General features: G+C 33.3%; 3 protein-coding genes across 5 annotated transcripts in view; 2 read left to right on the top strand and 1 right to left on the bottom strand.

Moving 5' to 3' along the window:
* Positions 1–45: 45 nt before the first annotated feature.
* The window catches only part of LOC102608194 (uncharacterized), a 91,548-nt gene continuing 69,447 nt past the window's right edge, over positions 46–22,146 (top strand). The window contains exons 1-7 of one of the 2 annotated variants that reach the window (XM_052434637.1): positions 46–851; positions 1,057–1,143; positions 1,264–1,308; positions 1,391–1,486; positions 1,630–1,731; positions 3,117–3,271; positions 3,358–3,450. In XM_052434637.1, the coding sequence (XP_052290597.1) occupies positions 288–851; positions 1,057–1,143; positions 1,264–1,308; positions 1,391–1,486; positions 1,630–1,731; positions 3,117–3,271; positions 3,358–3,439 (1,131 nt within the window). In that variant the 5' untranslated portion in view covers positions 46–287 and the 3' untranslated portion in view covers positions 3,440–3,450. Of the gene's footprint in view, positions 852–1,056; positions 1,144–1,263; positions 1,309–1,390; positions 1,487–1,629; positions 1,732–3,116; positions 3,272–3,357; positions 3,774–22,146 lie in introns of those variants that run through there. The other variant, XM_006469201.4, reaches the window with a different exon arrangement.
* Positions 12,459–19,235, top strand: LOC102608479 (RNA-dependent RNA polymerase 1). Of its 2 annotated transcripts, none has more exons than XM_015527356.3 (5): positions 12,459–12,625; positions 13,657–14,192; positions 14,848–16,748; positions 17,806–17,956; positions 18,281–19,235. In XM_015527356.3, exons 2-5 carry the CDS (start codon positions 13,671–13,673, stop codon positions 19,103–19,105), a joined length of 3,399 nt encoding a protein of 1,132 aa, XP_015382842.1. In that variant the 5' UTR covers positions 12,459–12,625; positions 13,657–13,670; the 3' UTR covers positions 19,106–19,235. The 2 variants fall into 2 exon arrangements, with proteins under 2 accessions (XP_015382842.1, XP_006469265.1); XM_006469202.4 differs by having other exon boundaries at positions 12,461–12,625; positions 13,652–14,192.
* LOC102626659 (loganic acid O-methyltransferase-like) lies at positions 20,313–22,024 on the bottom strand. Its single transcript, XM_006469261.4, has 3 exons — positions 21,716–22,024; positions 20,905–21,573; positions 20,313–20,747 (listed from the first exon to the last, which is right to left on the bottom strand). The coding sequence occupies exons 1-3, from the start codon at positions 21,791–21,793 to the stop codon at positions 20,403–20,405; spliced, it is 1,092 nt and encodes a 363-aa protein (XP_006469324.1). The 5' UTR covers positions 21,794–22,024; the 3' UTR covers positions 20,313–20,402.

Genomic DNA, 22,146 nt, shown 5'->3' with positions numbered 1-22,146 from the left:
GAGAAAACATAAAAGACGTGGGACTCAGATGTTATTATCCCATCCCTTGTCATGTATCGATCACCTTGCTTAACCTCTAAAACCCTAGTAAAAAACTCAAACTGAGAGGATATTGCGGTAGCCAACAATTTAACTACAATTCACTTGCATACATACATTAAGATTACGTTACAAATAACTCCGATTCAGACCCCACAGACGATCTTTGAAGCAACCAAAAACCCGATATCTGTTTCCAACTATCAAACTCAAAACCTCACTAGCCGCCATCCGCCGCCGCAGCAAACATGGCGACTTTCTCGTCACATCAAACACAGACCCACTTCATATCCAAACTGCCCGCCAACAAACCCAGAACCAAACCCATGTTCACAAGAGTCCGAATGTCCTACCAAGAATCGGCACCCTCCGTGGCGGTCGTCGGCGTGACTGGCGCCGTCGGCCAAGAGTTCCTCTCCGTCCTCTCCGATCGCGACTTCCCTTACCGTTCGATCAAAATGCTGGCCTCCAAGCGTTCTGCTGGGAAGCAACTCAGCTTCCAAGACAAAGCGTACACGGTCGAAGAGCTAACGGAGGATAGCTTTGATGGCGTTGATATCGCGCTGTTTAGTGCTGGTGGGTCGATCAGTAAGAAGTTTGGGCCTATTGCTGTCGAGAAAGGGAGCATTGTTGTGGATAATAGCTCGGCTTTTAGGATGGTGGAGAATGTGCCGCTTGTGATTCCTGAAGTGAATCCTGAAGCCATGAGTGGGATTAAAGTTGGAATGGGGAAAGGTGCTTTGATTGCTAATCCTAATTGTTCTACTATCATTTGCTTGATGGCTGCCACGCCTCTCCATCGCCGTGCTAAGGTATGTAGTGATTTCATTGATAAAGGCCTTAAGGATTGAAATTTGATAACTTTATAGTTAGATGAATTGACTTAATTGATGAAATCAGTAGCTATCGAGTAAAATAAGTGGGCGAGTTAAGCAGAAGCTAAAACATTTTGTAAAATCTACAAGTTGAGTTTTTTGAATTGGAATGACTGATACTATGGGATTGCGATTATTGCAGGTTACACGTATGGTGGTAAGTACATATCAGGCTGCTAGTGGTGCTGGTGCTGCTGCAATGGAAGAACTTGAGCTGCAAACTCGTGAGGTTTCTATAATCTATCGCCTCCTCATTAACTTATTGCATATAATTTGCAGGTAGTTGACAATTATATTTTATTTTTATCTGTTATAAGTTAACTTTTCATTTTTTTTTTTATTTTTTAAGGTGCTGGAAGGAAAACCTCCAACTTGTAAAATCTTTTCACAACAGGTACTATTACCCTTGCATCCAACAACCCCTAAAACTTGTATGTTTTCTGAGGTAACCTTTTGGAAATTTTCAACTTTTGCAGTATGCTTTCAATTTGTTCTCACACAATGCACCTGTTCTTGAAAATGGGTACAATGAAGAAGAGATGAAAATGGTAAAAGAGACAAGAAAAATCTGGGTAAGTTTTAAAATGAGTTTTTTTGTTTCTCCTTGTTCATGTAATTAGAAGGACTTTTATTAGAATTTCTTTGGTGGACTGGGGTGCAAGTTTGTTTTGTCTAGACACCTTGTTCAAGTTTCTTTTCTATTCTACTTTTGTAGAATGACAAGGATGTTAGAGTGACTGCCACATGCATACGAGTTCCTGTCATGCGTGCACATGCTGAGAGTGTGAATCTTCAATTTGAGAAGCCCCTTGATGAGGTAATATCACAATTGTTGAGTACATTAATGCTTCAAGTTAATTCAATCAAATTTTTTTTAGAAGCATTTTTTTTTAAATAAATTTTTTCTTTCCTCTCATAGGGAATATCAAGAATTAGAAAAATACCACTTTAAGGTTGATTGTATAGGAACTGATGGATTTGGCCTTCCACTTCTAACAAGCTTTGAAGGCTCCCTTTTTCTTCGTCATTTGCGCTGGATTGGTTCTTGTTTGTGTTTTGATTCTTGATCATCTTTTTTTTTTTGTTTTCTGTATTATTGCTAGTTTCTATTGAATTTCTTGTTTATGTTACTTTATATGTCCTTTTCCCATTAGGCAATTAATTTACTGAACGACGAAGCAGTAGTGACCCTTTCTTTTTTGATTTCTAATGGGCATGGGACATAATGTGACCACTTTTGCTTAAGTTTTGGGCTGCATATATTCTCCTTCGAAAGTGGAATTTTTTTAATCCTTCTTGGTCAAATTGGAAGAAAATGTCCTTGTCGTAGGATAAGAATTTGTCTTTCTTGACACTGAAATTTACTCCAAGTAGTTTGACTGCAGTCTTGAGAGTTTCTTTTCTCTCCTCTCTCTCTCTCTCGCCTAAATAAGCAGATAACAACAGCTGCCAAGCATGCAAGGGTACTTTAGGGTTTTTGAATTATGATATATTTGTTACCGCTTTCTGTTAGGGGCACTTCCTCATTTTCTCTAGCATGCATGCATATGATTGTTCTGTTTGATTATTTAGTAATATGGTGGACTGGCAGTAATTCTATTTTTTTGGCTAAGATATTTCTTTTATATACTTGAACAAAAAGATACAGGACAAATAGCATTACTGAACAAAAGCTTAAGAGACAAATAGAAGCCAGGACTTCTCCAAATGCATCATAAGGCCCCAAGCTGCTTAAAACTTAAAAGGATTTCATTTTTGGGTAAAACAGCTTGTATTATAAAGCTATTAACCTTTTTTTTAAAAAAAAACTTTAAATGAAATACGGATAGGTTCTTTTTACCTGGACTAACAAGGAGAAAACATTTATGAAAAAATATATGCAGAAGTGGTCCTTTTTCTTCTATGTCATATGTAGTGTTCCTTTTAGATGATTTACATTTACCCCATGTTCTGTCCTCTGCTGTTCCTTTTTCTTCTATGTCTTGTATGATTAGTATTTTCATGCTTGTTGCTATTGCATCTGTTAGTAAACTACAAAAAAAGATATTCTTGACACCCTGGCTTCTGTTTTGAGCATAATATAAGTAACATAAGAATGAATCATATGAATGCAGTGTATTTTTCCTGTTGACTAAAATAATTGTGGCGAAGTTCGTTCTTCTTGTTATTGGTTCTGACATGATAAATTTGTTGTATTTCCAGGACACAGCAAGGGATATTCTGAAGAATGCACCTGGGGTAGTTGTCATTGATGATCGGGCGTCCAATCACTTTCCCACACCATTGGAGGTATCAAACAAAGATGACGTTGCAGTTGGCAGGATCCGCCGTGATGTTTCTCAGGATGGGAATCATGGGTAATGGACTAATGATCCTGGCCTCTCAATCGAATGTTTTAAGTTTTAATTACAAACCTCCACACTAACATGGATATTTCAAGCAGGTTGGATATTTTTGTCTGTGGTGATCAAGTTCGCAAAGGAGCTGCACTCAATGCTGTTCAAATTGCCGAGATGCTGCTATAGTTGACCTTTGGGTTTCAGTTTTGAGGGTTCATCTTATAGATTTACTACACTTCATGTGGTAAGCTGTAGTGATTGTGATTGTGATTGTGAGTAATTTATCAAGTCCAGTCTTTAGATGCGGATATCTACTCTTGCAGTTGAGGTTTGAGATTAAGAAGTTTCACCTGTTTTTGTACTGTAAACGTTAGTCTTAGTAGTAAGCTGTTTAATTTCATTTTTTTTCCCCCCTAAATGTCCTCTGAATTATTCCATCTGCAATTTTGCCGGCATTTGTCACTTTTGGAACAGTATTAAGTAAATATATCATTATCAAATAAATTTTTTTTTTTTTTTATATGTTATCTGCATATATGTGCCTATATTACAAATAAGTGGTGCGACCTGTGGGCGGGGGACTCTTTCGCGCTTATAGGACACTTCCTCAGAAAGAAGATAAGGAATTTATAAATAATTTTTGTATTGAATGATTAATTACCTTGATGAATTGAAATGTCCTATTGATTATCTATTTCTATAACCATACAAATAAAATAGAGATTAATTATGTGACAATAGAATGGGTCCGTGCCCTCTTTATTAGACGGTTTGCGGCCAAGTCGTAAGATTATAAAGAGTCTAATCCAATGGCTGGGATTTTGAATAAAGAGTCTAATCCAATGGCTGGGATTTTGAAAATGAATAGTGAATTAAAGTTGGGCCACCATCCCAACCCGTTGCACCTTCGTTATTCATTTTATGGGTCTGTAAACATTGACTGGAATTGGGTATTTTGACAATCGTTGGGGAGTGATGTGAGATTTGGGGAACAGTAACGTGGGCCGCGACATTGTGTGTGTTTGGATTTTTCAAGTGGATAGCGGTGAGTTGCAGCTCCTCGTGGTACTATGGAACGAAACGAAGTGAAGGATTGCGGAAACTAGGGTGCGTTCGGTACTGTTTTTATTTGTTGTTTTTCGTTTTCAAAAAATGAAGAAGTGTAAAATTTGTTTAGTTCACTTGTTTTTAAATAGTATTTTATTCCAATTGAGAATGATTTGTTCTCATTCCTTAATTTTACAAAAGAAAAAGTGGAGAATAAGGGTGCGTTTGGTAACGTTTTCTTGATGGATGTTTTTTATTTTTTAGAAATGAAAAATATAAAACATGTTTGGTTAAACCATTTTTTAATAAACAGTAAAAAAAATAAAGAACAAAATATTTTCGTTTTCTAACTTTTGTAAAGAAAACTTAAGAACGCCAAATTAGCATTCTTGAGTTGCTGGAGAACAACATAAAAAAAGGCAAGATAAAAAGTTATTCCGAATCCACCACTCTCATTTATTAAATTATTATTTTATTAATTCTTTATTCAATTTTACTTTTACATTTTCACCTCATCTTTTTCTTTAGAAAAGCAGCCACTTTTATAATTTCACTATCTTATCTACTTTTTCTTCATTGTACCGCTGAACAAGACATTCTTCTTCTTCCTCACTATATCAAGTAACAAGATCCAAATACATTTTTTTTTTTGTGGTTTTGTTTATTGTGCATTAAAATTTTGTATAATTGATTCCAAGAGTAATGTGGCATGATTATACACAACATAACATGTATGTTAATTTTTATTTGTTATATATTTGAGTTTTAGATGTTATTATCATTATTAAATATCCTATAGCTATTTTTTTTTTATTTGTAGGTGATGCTCTTCATGTTGCAAGAAATAAATGTAGATATTTAGGCTTGTTTTGGATGCAAATATTTTGTACTATTTTGTTCTTTATATTTTGTGTTGTAAAATATAATTAACACAAATGAACTATTTAAATGTTTATAATAAATATAATTGTAATATGGTTTTTTTTTAAATTTTTTATGCTAATTAATTCTACATTTATTATTTTAATTTAATTTCTTAAACTTAATAAAATATAAGAGGGTTTTCTGAAAATTATTATTGCTGTATAAAATTTGATTTCATTTTGATTAAAATTATAATAAAAAAATAATATGTATAAATAAATTGAAGAAAATTATTTCATAAAATATTCTATAAAAAATTCTATATTTTCAGATAAACAATCAAATGTATTTTTGTTATTTTTCAAATTTTTAGACAAACAACCAAACACATTTTTACTGTTTTCATTTTCATATGTTGTTTTGAAAACATACTACCAAACAAATTTTCATTTTTAAAAACAACATTCTCTTTCTCTAAAATAAAAACTGAAAATACTAGTTAAAAAATATTACCAAACGCACCCTAAGGAGTTGATGTTTTTTAATTTTCATTCTTTAAATTGGTCCCACAAGTCCCACTTACACAATTTTAAAAAAAAATTCACATCGCTTGTCTTGTGGACCTCATCACTAATATTTACTTTGTAATACATTTTAATTATTTTTTTTCTATAATGGTAATTTATTATTTTAGTCATTTTTAAAAAAATAATTTCTTTAAAAAATATTTTATCTCATTTTTATAAAATAAAAAATTTACAATTACAAAAAAATAAATAAAATATATAATGATTAAAAATTTTAATTTATTACAATTTTTTCATTATAATACATTTTTTTCTCACTCTCATTCATTCTTTTCATTTTTCTAGACAAACAACGAAACACATTTTCACTTTTTCATTTTCAAACACTAGTTTAGAAACAATCAACCAATCATATTTTTATTTTCACTAAAAACTAATTATTTCTAGTTTATAAAATAAAAATAAAAATATCATTTGAAAAACAATACCAAATACACCAATTTAAGGCAAGTATAATTTGAATTTGAAATTCTGAATAACCAATTGTTGTTAATATAGCTGGTGGGAAATTAGATTTCGTATAGAAAATGGCAAAATTGTGAAGTACAAGGCATTAATTTTCAAAATGGTTTAGGGATTATTTATCAACAGTTCAGTGATGTAAATATTTTTTAAAAGTTTATTTGTTTTTATTTTTGTAAGTCCATGTATTGGAATATCTTCGAATGCATAACAGTCAGTTTCACAGTAGCTCGGGCGTTATTAAGTTTTACAATGGACATGTGTTCAAAATTAGCAACCAGAAAAGTAATATTGCAAGTTTGCCAACTAATATAATAAAGTCCATCGCTGGCATATCTCTCTGTTGGATTAAAACAATGACATCACAAACTAAGAAATTTAGGCACAATCTTTTGCTCCAAACATTTAGTTATTCACAAATATGAACTACCTGCAATTAGGGTTGGCAATGGGACGAAATGGGATGAGATTTACTAATCCCACTCCCATCCCGTATATGCAAATGAGATGAAAAAATGTCACAGTTCTGTCCTTATATTTTTTTTTGGGACAAAAATATATCTCAATCCTGTCCAAAAAGAGATGGGATCCTGCGGGATCCCATCCCAATTGGAAAAATTTCCATTCTTAATCGGTAATGAGACGGGATGAGACGAAATTTGTCAATCCCACTCTCGTCCCGCATATGTAATTGGGATAAAAATGTCACACTCCCGTCCCTAAATTTTTTTATAGGACAAAAATATGTCTCAATCCCGTCTCAAATGGAAAATTGCCATCCCTACATGCAGTGTATTTTGTTAAGTATTCATAGTTTTCTAGGATATAATAAAATGTCGTGGAAGTACGGTAGTAAAAGCTCATTTAATCTTTATATTTTAAGGTTAATACCTATTTAATCCATATTCTTTTAAAAATATCTCAAAATAACTTGTTAAATTATTGACACTTTTATCGTTACTTTTTATTCTTTTTGACTTGTTTTTATTATGTTATCCTCTTACAATGATTTTTTTTTTGCATTAATAAACATGAAAAAATTAAATTACTAATTTAACTCCCAAAATAGAATAACAATAAAAAGAATATATATTAATTTTTTTGGAAGTTCACATGTGTCCAGAAAAATTAGTATGTTTCAAAAATTAAATTATTTATTTTTTTACATTAATAAAATATTAATATATTAACTCATCATCAAAGTGTTTCACAAAAAAATAACATATATTCTTTTTGTTTCTACTTTATTTTTTAGGAATGTCTAAAAAAATTATTTTGAGAGAATAATATTAGAAAAACAAGTTAAAAGAAACAAAAAGTACAAAGATGTTAATAATTTAACAATATAGATGTTTTGATGTATTTTAAAAAAGATAAAGACAAAACGGACAAAACGGAACTCAATGAGTATTTGCCGAAATAATATAATGTTAAAATATAAAAAGTAAATGAATTTTTAACCAAAGTATGACTTTTATTATGTGTGTGGAACTTATATTGTATATTTGTTCTCTCGACATTGCAGCTTAGTTTTCGAATTCCAACCACTAAGAACTACAGTATTAGCATCTTTTGGAAATTACATATATCCTTGTAGTATTTCCACATATTAAACTTGTCATTTAATATTTTTTTTTCCAATTAAATTTGCTGCACCATTTACTCCATTTAATTTATGGTCACTTGCAATTCAAAGAGGGTTGAACTGAACTGTTAAATCGATCACTTATACTTGTCCGTATTGATTTCAGTCCAAAATGAGGTCATGGATGAATCAAGGAAGCAAATTCAGAGATGTTGGGCATATGGTCATTCAAGCATCAATCAAGCACCCAATTTCGGAGATAATTATTAATTGAAGCCATATCTATGGTGATAGCAGCATACAACAGAGCACGAACGGGTTTTTTCAGCTACCGTGAACTCCAATAGGAGTGATGGTGGATCAAATGTTGTGAATTGGACATTAATCCACATTTAATCTATATTTTTGTGGATTATTAATTTTTAATCTAATTCAAGCAATCGGTGAAATTTAATTCAAATCTAATCCATATATCTACAGGTCAGATGTGAATTTATTACAATTTACATTCAATCTACTATTTTGCAGATTAAAATTTTTTCACTTTGCTCACTCTACAATTTGTTGATTTTTTTTTCATTGTACTGTTTACGCAGTTATATTTGTTTTTTTTTAATGATTCAATTATTTAATTATTTTATTTCCTATTTGTTTTGATAATATATATTGTGGTGTTACTTTTACTACATTTTAACGTATTTGTTTACGAATAATACCACAACTACAAGTTTTAGTATTTTTAAATTAATTACCCCCAATTTACCGATTTATGGAAATAATTCCCCATCCAATTCACCGATTGCAAATTTTAAAATTTTTAATCCAATTCAATCCATGAAGGCACGTATTAGATTTTTTAGGATCGAACTTTTATAGATCGAATGGATTAAGCGGATTAGGCTGCGTTATGAACACCCCTAAATTCCTACTTGTACTTCCTATCCTTTCATTCTATTTTTTTTTTCTTTCATTAACGTTACAGAATTAGTAATTCAATTACATCTTATTTACTGCCACATTCAACTACATTTTGTGCCGATTGCAACAACAAAATTGTAAATAATGTCGAATATATTGTTCCTCACAAGCTAATTGCTTCTAACAAAGACTTGTTTCGGCTAACAGACTTATTGTTATATAGAGCAACATTTTCTTGTTCCCTTAAACAAAATTATTGCGATATTAAGAGTTCCTATCTCATGACTTGCATTCCTTGTTTCTTCATTTGCCTCGTGACCACTACACGATATTGCTCCTTTTCCTCGAATGGTGACTTTACTGATGCAAATTAGTCTACTCCCCAGCGTACAACCGAATAGATATTCCCAATCCATTTGAAAATGGCTTGTGTTCACATTTAGTTTTCTCCATCATTTCAACAATTGCATATGCATATTTATTATTAAGTAATATTATGTAAAGGATGACTTAGACGCCTGCCTGTAAAGTAGAGCTGGCAAAATGGGTCATCGGGTCGTGTTCGTGTCGTGTCAGCTTCGTGTCGTGTCAAATTTAGGTCGACCCAAACCCGACCCATTTAATAATCGTGTCAAAATATTGAGACCCAAACCCGACACGGAAAAATAATCGGGTTACCCAATAACCCGTTTAATATCTATATATTGAACAAAAGTTACATAAAATATTTACACACTATCATACATACGTATGTACATAACTACATACATACATACATACATACATAATTTATCGATATTATAAAATATACATATCTACCAATATATTACACATTTACACTATTGAGGTTTTAATTATATATATATATATATATATATATAATATTATATATCAATATTATAAAATATACATGTCTATCAATTTTTACACATTTACACTATTGAAGCTCTAAATGTATATAAAATTTTATAAATAAAACACTGTGTTTATATTCACCCTTTTAAAGAATAAAAAAATGAAAATCATCTCTAATATTTAAGTTTTAATTATAAGAATATGTAAATTATTTTAAAATAGAAAATATAATCGGGTCATTGATCGGGTAAATGGGTCAAGAATTTTAACCCAAACCCGACACTGAAAAAAATCGTGTTGACCCGGACCCGACCCATTTAATAATCGTGTTAAATTTGACTACCCATACCCATTTATTTATGTCGTGTTCGTATCGGGTAATCGGATCGTGTCAAATTTTACCAGCTCTACTGTAAAGGTTTAATCGAATTATTTTTTGATTTAGGCTTTGCCCTCGCTGTACCTTTTATAATAATAATAAAAAAAGATTCCTAATGTTTTTTACTTTTATCATTTAGGTTACTTTTTTTTCTAAATTACTCCAAGTATTAGATAAATCATTGATTAATTAAAGGTACTCTATCGAAATTAGATAGATTAATTATGTCTTTGTTTTTCCTAAAGAAAAAAGAAAAAGAAAATAATCATTTAATCAATCCACGGTAATAAACAATATTATCTGGAGATCCAACTCGATTTGTTTTTGCTCATACATACTGTGAGACTAAAGAACCTTACCTGACAATTATTGATATTACATGTGCTGTTAGACTGTTATTGAATGTGAGAATCTGTGGCTGTCCGCAAATCCTTCCGACGCAAGTCGATGAAAAGTTGTCCAAGGTGGGCCATGGCCTATATTATTTTTATCATTATGTCTCAAAGTCACAAAGCAGCTGCCCGGATGGGCTCAAATCAATCACGCTTTTTAATCGAGAGCGAAGCTTTTTTTTTTTTTTAACACCCTTTAAATTTTTTTATAATACCCCCCTTTTAAATATTATTTTTTAAAATACCTTCAGTTTAATTGATAAAATATACATCTACGCTCAATAATTATGTATCGTTACATTTAATCAATAATTAATAAAATTCAAAATTAGTTAAGATAATATTTTATTTTCAATTACTTAAGATTTAAACTTACTAATTGCTAAATCTGTTTACCGTATTCTTTAAAGAGCAAATAACAAAAAATATATAGGTTGTAGTCTATTGGAATTTTTATATTTTCTTTTTAAAATTATGTATTCTAATATTAAAATGACTCAATCTTAGTTTATCCTCTTATTATAATTTCTTCCTCAACAAAATTATATTGGTCCAATTATAAATGACATAAGATTGTATAATCCATATTTTTTATTTATGCATCTAAATTAATTTGTATATTTCCATATTTAATTTTTAATTTTATAGGTGATTTAGAAAATATATATCAAATTATAAAAACTAAATTATATCCACGAACTTGAATATCATCCATTAATTGTTAAGTAATTACTTATTTATCTATTAAATTAAAAAAAGGTAAAGATTAAAACATTTAAAGCCAAGGATCGATCCATAATGACCCATTATCAATACTATAAAAATTCATACAGCATTATAAAAAAATTCTAAAAAAAAAAAATCATCTTTCCATATAATTTTACCCAAAAAAAAAAGTTTCTTATGAAATTCATACAAACCCTTAAAAATCAATTTTTTTTCTTATCATTATACAATTTCTATCTTTATAACCATCAACTCTTATAATTTTCTTAGAAACAATTAACTAAAATTTAAAATATAAATATATATTACAAAATAGAGTGGGTGTAAAAATTTTGTCAAAAGAATAATTTATCTAAGTGTTGAATTGAATTTTTATTCAAAATAAGAAATGAAATAATTTGTATCAGGTTATTTAGATAATTTCAATAGTAATTTTAAGGGGTTCAAAAGGCATGTTAAGGTCCTGTTTGGGATTGCGGTTGGGTAAAACGTTCGGTAAATATTAATTACTGTAACTTAAAAATTATGTTGATATAATTTTTCATATAGATATATAATGAAAAATTTATCGTATCTTTAATAATTATAACTACATACTATTAATTTTTTTTTTATTTATAATTTTTTTCCACAATATTAATAACTTTAACCTACAACACGTAAATTTAAAAAAAAAGCTACAACACTTGAGAGCACCTCATCTTCAAAGGGACAGACTTTTATTTTCCAATGCTTTGTCTACTTCCTAGATTTTAATTAAAGGAAAAAGAAAAAGGCACTTACAGTAGGAAATGAACGCGTGAAAATTGGTGACATATTTTTCAACAAAAGCTTCTCTTTTTAAAATCAGAATCGGGCTTTTACAAAATATTTGTGGTCCCCACATGTGAGAGAAACCTTAAATCCCAAGAAAATTCCAAAACCAAGACAACGAACGGATAAGGGGAAGACCTGTGTTTTTTACTACAGTCTGGGAAGTGTTTCACTTACCTGTGCACAGATTCATTTACAAGAAAGCCAGTAGCATCCATCCACGCCATCGGAGGTAACGTGATGTGGCGGATAATCATTAGCTCTATACTACTATGGTTGTCAAATTCATTTCGCAATTAAATAATATATATATATATATATAATTCACAAAAAATAAAAAAAAATCTTTTGTATAATAATTTTTTTAAATTTTATTTATCAATTATTCACTGTATACTATTTTTTTCCTTGCACATAATATCATCTTTGTTCGTTCGTAGTTTATTGTTAAAAAGTGAAATTTTAGCTTAAAAGTTAAAATAGCAAACAATAGAAATTAGAAAACATGCTGCTAGTTGCAACGTCAGCAATACACGTAAGCAGATTTAATGTAAGGAGAAAAATCCGCGAAGGAGGGAATCAAAATCATCACTTATTAGCTGACTGAGAGGAAGTGGCAATTAAAGAGTAAAGAGCGTAAAAACTAAAATGAAAATTGACTAGCCATTGACGATCAACAAGAACAAACTCTTCACACTTCACTTGTACTCTTCTATTTCTGTTTCAGATTCTGCGTTATCTCCTGTGAGTTTCTTTCTCTCTTTGTTTCTTTTCTTCTCTGTGCTAAAAGCTTAAAACTGAAACATGGGTTGTTTTGAATTTTTTTTTAATGGGATTTTATTTGCTGTTTCTGATGTTGTAGTTGAGTCACAAAATGGTTATTTTTCTTTTTCTTTTTTGGTTCTTGACTCGCAAAACCTTGTACCACTCTTGCAAATAGTCTTGCTTGACTATCATTTTCTGTTTTTAATTTTAATTTTTTACGTGTTGTTCATGTATTTTTTTTATTTGGTTTCTCTAGTGACATTGGCTCGTTAAATGAAGTTTCTGGTTTTAGTGAAAGTGAACCCTTGGTGGGTTTCAGTATGCATGAAATGATAGAGACAAAATTTGTTGTTTCAATTTTAAATGTGGGTTTGGCTTTCCGAAGAAGGGCTTTGTTTCTGTGATCAATGAACATTATCCACAAAAGACAGAGCTGATTGACATAAATTGATTTTCTTTAGCCGGGAAGGTTAATTTGGATCACTTTGATGTTCATTTTCTTTTTTAATGATTTTTGTAACACCCCATACAAATCACACATCGACAAAGCACACGAGAGCCTATGCAAATCCCACATCGACAAAGCACAGGAGAGATGCTGGGTTTTATAGCATTGATTTACACCTTAATTGACAAGACGCCTTTTGGGGTGTATGGGTGCCCTAGAAACAAAACTTTGGGGTAAACCTCAGCGAGGATGCTAAGTCCCTGAGGAAGGGTGTGGGTAAACACTCCTGTGCTGGGTTTATAAGGGGTGATTATGGGTGCCTTAAAAATAAAACCGTACGGACCTTGTTAAGGCTCAAAACGGATAATATCTTGCCACATCTGGGTTGGGTCATGACAATTTTGCTGCCTTGACAGATGTGGAATGATTGAAGTTTAGGTTAATGACAACATTTTTGATATGCCAATGATGATGTTATGTTTTCTAAAGTATTATGTGTACAAATAGGGATCCTTATACTTGCAAAGACTGATTTGTTGTATTACGTATTATACAAGTGCAGAAATTCTTTGGTTCATGGGTAAGACAATTCAGGTGTTTGGATTCCCTGCTGGTGTGACAGCAGAAGCAGTTAAGGACTTTCTTGAGTCAAAGACAGGTGGAGGAACTGTTTATGCTCTTAAGTTGAGGACTCCGAAAAAAGGGGTTGGAAGATTATATGCTATTGTGCAATTCACAACGAAGGAAGCTGCTGACACTATCATCTCATTGGCTTGCCGAACAGAAAAACTATGGTATGGGAGGTCATATCTCAATGCTCGCAGAATGGAGCAAGATACTGTGCCAAGGCCAAGAACTTTTATGCATACCATGGAACACATAGAACTGCATTTTGGCTGTAAGATCTCAAATGAAAAGTTTGCTGTTCTCTGGAGAGGGGTGAATGTTACCGTGAATTTTGGATTTGGAATGCGAAAGATAAATTTTCTACTTTCTCATCTAGGAGAGGAATACAGGCTTGAGCTTGATTATGAGAACATTTGGGAGATTGAGCTGCACTGTCCTCGTTGGCAAATGACCAAGTATCTTCTGATTCAGGTTGCTTTAATACTTTTCATCAATATGGGAAGTCTGCTGATATATGCTCTCATCACTAATCTTGGACATGAAGATTTTATTTTTTGTATTGTGTGGTTGAAAATTTTGCTCGTTCTATGCTATGAATGCTGACTTTTCGTTGATTTTCCAATTTACAACTCAGTAGATGCATGCTTGCTTTTGGTAAAAAGAGGTCGTTCTACCATTGGTTGGATCTGTTCCAGTTGTCTCCTTCATTGTTATTGACGAGCGGTGATTGAACATGCTTGTTAAAGAAAAAATTAGGGCGTGGATTGGTAATGAGAGTTCCTCGGATTCTCTCTGCCTTTTGAAAATTCATATATTTCAATTCTGTGAAATTTTACTTTTCAATACTTCTTTATTTGATAAAGCATTTTGGTAAATTTAGAAAATATCAGTTCTTTTAACATAAGGAAATTTCAGTATGGTTGATTAATAAATATGGTGTTTACATTTCAAACCTGAGACCGCATACTGAAATTGAAATTTTTTTGGAAATATACAGATGGCAGAATCCAATGATCAACATTCATGAGAGTCAGAAGTTGACATCATGCTTAGACTAAACATGTTTTTGATGAGTATTTGTTAGCTTACTAACTGCAAATAATTCTTTTTGGATTTCTGTGATTAGTTACTTGGCGCTCCTCGGATTTTCCAGAAAGGTATACGCTCTCCAGATCTCCTGTATGAAAGTCCTGTATTTAACTTCTTTAAGGAAGTTCCTGATGATCAATGGGTCAGGACAACGGATTTTACGCCATCAAACTTCATTGGGCAGTCTACTGGATTATGTATGGAGCTGCCATACAGGCTTGAACTTCCAGATTTTAAGGAAAATTTTGCTTATTATAAAGAAAGTGAAGATAGATTTGTTTTGGAGACAGGTTCTGCTTATTCTCGCAGTCTGGATCTAGTCCCCATTGTCGGTCCTCCGGATGGAATTGCCTTGCCATATGAGATCTTGTTTAAGATTAACCTGTTGGTTCAAAATGGGTGTGTTGCTGGGCCACTGCTTGATTCTAACTTCTACCGGTTGGTTGATCCATACAGAGCACCCGTGAGCATAAGTTGCATTGAACATGCTTTAGACAAACTATATCATTTAAAAGAATGTTGCTATGAACCTTCTAGGTGGCTCACTGATCAGTACAGAAAATATATGACATCTAGGAGTAAGCCAAGCTCGCCTGCCATATCTTTGGATGATGGTTTGGTGTATGTACACCGAGTTCAAGTAACACCTTCTAGAGTTTACTTTTGTGGTCCTGAGATTAATGTATCAAATCGCGTGCTGCGACACTTCAGGAGAGATATTGACAATTTTCTTCGCATTTCTTTTATTGATGAGGATTTGGATAAAATTCACTCAACGGATTTATCTCCACGTGGATCTTCTGCAACTGATATTACAAGAACAAGAATTTACACAAGGATTCTTTCCACTCTTCGTAATGGCATACTTATTGGTGATAGGAAGTTTGAATTTCTTGCCTTCTCATCAAGTCAGTTGCGAGAAAGTTCTGCTTGGATGTTTGCGTCAAGATATGGGCTCACAGCTGCAGAGATAAGGGAGTGGATGGGCAATTTTCGTGAAATAAGGAATGTGGCAAAATATGCTGCCAGGCTAGGTCAGTCCTTCAGTTCATCAAAAGAAACTCTTAGTGTTCACATGGATGAAATTGAGATCATTCCTGATGTAAAGATTGAAATAGGCAAAACTAAATATGTATTCTCTGATGGTATTGGCAAAGTTTCTGCTGAATTTGCTAGGAAAGTGGCCTCAAAATGTGGCCTCAAAGATAATCCTCCATCTGCCTTTCAGATTCGATATGGTGGATACAAAGGCGTGGTGGCTGCTGATCCAACTTCATCAAAAAAATTGTCATTGAGGGACAGTATGCGCAAATATGAATCTGAACTCACGAAACTGGATGTTTTGGCTTGGAGCAAATATCAGCCTTGTTTTCTGAACCGTCAGTTGATTTCTCTTTTATCTACCCTCGGAATTTGGGATGAAATTTTTGAGAAGAAACAAAGAGAAGCTGTACGTCAACTGGATGCTATCTTAACAGATCCCTTAAAGGCACAGGAGGCTTTGGAGCTGATGTCTCCAGGAGAAAATACAAACATTCTCAAGGAACTGCTCATCTGTGGTTATAAGCCAGATGCTGAACCATTCCTTTCTATGATGCTCCAAACATTCCGGGCATCCAAATTGCTGGAATTGCGGACTAAAACAAGGATATTTATTCCAAATGGAAGATCTATGATGGGATGTCTAGATGAAACCAGAACCTTAAATTACGGGCAGGTGTTTGTGCAAATTTCCGGTGCTGGATATAGGCAGTTGCATGGTGAATCTTCCTTATTTAGCAGCAGCAGATCACGGCAGCGCTTTATTGTTCAGGGACTGGTGGTTGTTGCAAAAAACCCTTGTTTGCATCCAGGTGATGTACGTGTTTTAAAGGCTGTAAATGTGCCCGCTTTGCATCATATGGTGGACTGCGTTGTGTTTCCACAGAAAGGAATGAGGTACATCCTTACAATGCTGAAACCTAGATTATTGTGGTATGAATTGAATTCTTCACATGCGTTACCCAGATTCATTGTGGTATGAATTGAATTCTTCACATGCATTATCCAGATTCATTGTGGTATGAATTAAATTCTTCACATGCGTTACCCAGATTCACTTGCTATGTATCTAAACATAGTTGTTACATATCATATGTGGGTCAACAACGTGCATTTAAATATATATTGCCAATCTAGTAAATAACTTTAATATAACTTGAAAAAAAAAGAAAAAAAAGCACTTATGTATATATGTAGTCAATATAGTTGACAACCCAACAAAACTTGAGGCTTCAGGTTTCTAGTTGGCCATATATTGTTTCCCGGGCCTCTTAAACAAGCACTTTAGAAAATATTAAACAAGCACTTTAGAAAATACTAAGCAGTATTATGGAGAAATGACTGAAATTTCGTAAGGATGGTGAGAATGCTTACATGTGCGATAGTTCAGTTGGAAGTAAATCTCACTAGAGTTTCTGACACTGCAGACAAGGTAATATTTTTCTGGTTCATTGAAACTTTGAAACTCCTTGCATGTTTTAAGATGGTATTAATCTGTCAAATGAATAAGTGCATGTCAACCAGAAATATCATATGGTATTTAATCTTGATATAAAGACAGACGATAATTGGGTGCTTTACTCAGTTAGGGTACTCATCTCCTGATATTTGCGAATGCAGCAATTTGAAATGCACTTGGACAAACTTTTGTACCCTTTTCTCCCATTTTTACTTCTGTTTTCTTTTTCCTGGATCATATGAATGTTTGCTCATAAGTCTATCTAATTTAGCTCAACTGCTCAAGGAATTTTCACAGCTGCAAAAATATATTGATTCACTATGCATTTCATTTAGGTTAATGAAATTTACTTTGTTTATATGCTCTCTACAAGCTTTAATTCTTTCATGTGTTAATATTTCCCGCTCTTTTGACTTTTTAAAATCTATAACAAAGTGATGTCCAACTGTTTATAAATTTTGCGTTGTACTGATTTTCAAACTATTGAAATATTAGACCGCATCCAAATGAATGTTCTGGAAGTGATTTGGATGGAGATATCTACTTTGTCTGTTGGGACGATGAATTGATTCCACCACAGCAAGATCCACCAATGGATTACACTCCAGCACAAAGTATGCAGTTAGATCATGATGTTCAAATTGAGGTATTACACTTTCAAACATTGTATCTTTCAGGAGATTTTGCAGCTTGTTCTTTTCCAATTTGTATACACCAAAATTCCTTATTACTATCCTTAAAATGCCGGCATACAGTATAATCTTCGTACCAATAAGAAAGGGGAAATGACATTTGGAAATCCTTGAATCCAAAGACTGATTGAGATGCATTTTTGTATGCATGTAGATATCGGAATGACAATTGGAAATCCAATTTGTATGCAATTTTTTTATGCTATGCAAAGAGTACAAGCTGTGAGATATATTTCTTCAGTTATTTTCCTCATGAGAACGTAATTTCCTTGGTTCAGGACGTAGAGGAGTACTTCACCAACTACATAGTGAATGACAGTTTGGGGATCATTGCAAATGCTCACACTGTTTTTGCAGATCGGGAGCCTCATAAAGCAAGAAGTGAGCCCTGCTTACAACTAGCGGAGAAATTTTCAATTGCAGTTGACTTTCCAAAAACCGGTGTACCTGCTGAGATACCACCGCACTTATATGTTAAAGAATATCCAGATTTCATGGAAAAGCCTGACAAACCCACTTATGAGTCACAAAATGTGATAGGAAAGCTCTTCCGAGCGGTGAAGGACATTGCGCCACATACAAGCTGTATTAGGTTGTTCACAAAGGAAGTGGCAAGGAGATCTTATGACCCTGACATGGAAGTTGATGGGTTTGAGGATCACATCGATGATGCTATCTATCACAAAGGCAATTATGATTACAAACTGGGAAATCTGATGGACTATTACGGCATCAAAACAGAAGCTGAAATACTCACTGGCAGTATCATGAAAATGTCGAAATCTTTCACCAAGAGAAGAGATGCAGAAGCAATTGGAATGGCAGTCAGGGCCTTGAGGAAAGAAGCTAGAGCCTGGTTCAAAGAGAAAAGTGGCTCAGATACTGAGGATGATGCATATGCAAAAGCATCGGCTTGGTACCATGTCACTTATCACCCTGATTACTGGGGTTGCTACAATCACGGCATGAATCGGGATCATTTTCTTAGCTTTCCGTGGTGTGTTTACGACAGGCTAGTTGAAATCAAGAAGGATAAAACAAGTATTGGAAATGCTTTTCCAGCTCTGGAGCAACAGTTCCGTCAGGGTTTGCGTATGTATTGAGGAAGTATGGTTGTGTCGTCCCCTCCTATATAAAGCATTGAATTGTATGTGACATATTCTGTACAAAACTCTTTTAAGAACTTGAGCATGCATGTATTTATATAATAAATGGTAACAGCGTGTTGGTTTTTATGCTTTGTCAGACGAAAGTGCTCCATGAACAGGAATGAGAAGCCAAACCGTATGGCATTTGTAAGCGTGTCCATGAAATATTTAAAGCTTATTCGAATTTAGAGATCGGTATTTCAAAACTAAATTTTTAATGAATTAGTCTCGTTTGTAAATTATATATTTAGATGTTATATTTACTTAGTTGGAATATTTAATTTGTAAATTAATTGATGTGTTACTAATTAAAATTTATTATTTGAATTAAAAACATTAAAACGTAATAATTATTTATCACTTAAACTAATTTAACTAATAATACATCTTTTGCCACATTAGTTGGACACAAATTAAGTATCGAATTAAATAAGTATAACATCATTTGTTATATAATCCATAGTGCAAAATTTCAGTGATATTCGAAAAGAAACGGGAGTGATACTCTCAGTGGTTATGATGTATAGCAATTAAAATGATACTTAATTGCTCCATTGAGTTTTCTTTTCTGTGTTCTTCTCCTTCACCGCTGAACGCCCCCCATTGAGTAATCTTAAGTCTTAGTGAGCCGTATCTTCCATGTTAAAATGATACCATTTTGTCATTAATCTTTTCAAGTCCTACGTACTCTCATCTGTAGTCTCTTATGAAAAATGTTTGTTGAACATTGTCTCAGTTGCAACTCTTTACGTAATTTATATAACCCGGCATATTGATCCGGCCTTTCAGCTAGAACGACAGATTGGTGAATCTCATTACCAGAAATTATTATCTATTTTATACTCAAAAACTTAAAAAAAAAAAAAAATTGACACAAAATCCCAAAATGACCTTCGGGAAGAGGAGGTGGGAAGTGAAAGTAAGGAGAGGGATACTTTTTATTAATTTTTGAAAATACCACGAGGATCTAGGCATTTATGTCCTATTATTAGCTATTATTATGAAGGAAAAATAGACGCAGCTTCCATGTCACTTTTGGCTATCCTTCTTGAACATAATAAAACGAAGGGAAAAAAAAAAATAGAGATAGAGATTTCTGGTTTTAAAATGTTTGGCACTCAAGAGAATATAACCACTTTCTCTGAACCAAATTGAAGCACATTTTTTAAAAAAAAAGAAAGAAAGAAAGGGTATTAGCAAGAGCCAAGAAGCAAGAACAAAGCAATTAAAGATAAATTGATTGAAAACAGTTTCATTTACGCTTTAAAACAAGCAAAAGTGATGTTGAGAACTTTCTGGTTCCTTCAAGCCCTTCAGAAAGCGCGATGAACTTTTCAGTCAACCGCTGAAATATTTCATCAACAATATTTTCGCTTCCAAAATGCCTTGTAAAATTTCCTTCCATAGCAGCCCTTATATGCGCCACCCATTCCGGTATATTTATTGGCCGCCCTTTAAGGGCTGATGCTGCTAACAGTGACTCCATCTTCTCGATGTTGAAATTTCCATTTTTCTCTATCACCTCTTCCATTTCATTTGGACATGGACAGTACATTGGTATGTTGAAGGAATCCACTTCATCTTCAGCTATTATTCCCTGAAAAAAAGAAAAAAAAAAAGAGCTGGATTGTTTGGCTATGTAACTTAAACAACAATTAACAAAAACACACATATTCAAGTTCAAAATGGATCTTTAACTAAATTTTTCCAACGTGCGTTGGGTAAAATAAAAGAATTTGATGAAAAAGACTCACCAATTTGACCATATCCATGAGGCTAGATGCCATGCAATTGAACGTAATACCAAATGCATCCTGAGAGCGGGGCAGCTTATCGTCGGAATCCGGAATAATTAGCACCATCATTCCTCCGGATACAATCTCTTTAGCTCTAGCATAAAAAAATATCTGCATGTCCTTGGCAAAATGAGCTGAATAAGCTTTAATCACTTCATCCGGGGCACTTGTATAATGTATCCTCCCCTTGTTCCATGCCGCAGAATTTCTATCCCGCAACTCTTCGGGTACCCTGGAGAGCCAGTGAAGTGCAGTGGACGAATACACAAAATGGATTGAAGACTCCGGGAATAACCGGCAGTAGAAAGAACCCGCCACGCCGGCAGCAAAATATTGCCTGTCTTGGGGAAGATATCTGAAGAGGGTGTTGAAATCGTTCAATACTTGATCGTTAAAGAAAACTTGGAATTGGGGCAATATTTGAGAATGAGCAGGGCCCTGGTCTTGGTACTTGAGTTTGATGGCTTCCATAAAATTTTGCATGGCAATTACAGTATTTGGGCCAACTGAACATCCCAAATCAGCAAGAGTAAATGGGACGCTCGAAACAGAACATAGAGATTTTACATCCAATTTTGCTGAAATGACCTCTACGATTTTGTCTTTAACAAGGTCTGCAAATTGCTTCTGTAAAATGTGAAAGGAACAACAAACAAAACTCATCAATTAACTCAGCCGTTTCGAATTAAATCTTGTTAAATACTTATAATATAGAAATTGCAGGTTAATATTCCACCCGGAAAAGAAAAAAAACAGTAACAGTAGATACCTGGTAGAAAGAGTTCTTGCTGTAACTGTGTGCGCCATTTCCACCATTCATTGGAGCTGAATCCGAGTGGGTTTCCATCTCTCTTTGTTTCTGTGTGATTGTAAGAATGGGTTAGTTAGTTTATAGCATTGTTATTTACAAATAAATACTTAGATCATGTGAAGGGAGAATGGACTTACACAACCCTAGTATTTGGTACTCCACGGCATTTGATCCGCTAGCCATTGGGTGCTCCAGTAGTTTGTGCCATCACATGTAAAATGTCAATACCCTACCGCAAAAGCAAAGAAAAAAAAGAAAAAGAAGGAAGAAAAAAATGGTGCCGCGCGGTAGAGGGAAGAAAAATAATAAAATAATAGTGCACAATAGTAATTTGATTGCTATAAATAGAGGGGCGTTTCCTTCATTTTATTCATCGAATTCTTTTCTTC

This window comes from Citrus sinensis, chromosome 2 (assembly GCF_022201045.2).
Source record: "Citrus sinensis cultivar Valencia sweet orange chromosome 2, DVS_A1.0, whole genome shotgun sequence".
Taxonomy (NCBI): domain Eukaryota; kingdom Viridiplantae; phylum Streptophyta; class Magnoliopsida; order Sapindales; family Rutaceae; genus Citrus; species Citrus sinensis.
Note: the sequence above shows the minus strand (reverse complement) of the source record. Positions and strands in the feature narration are given on the sequence as shown.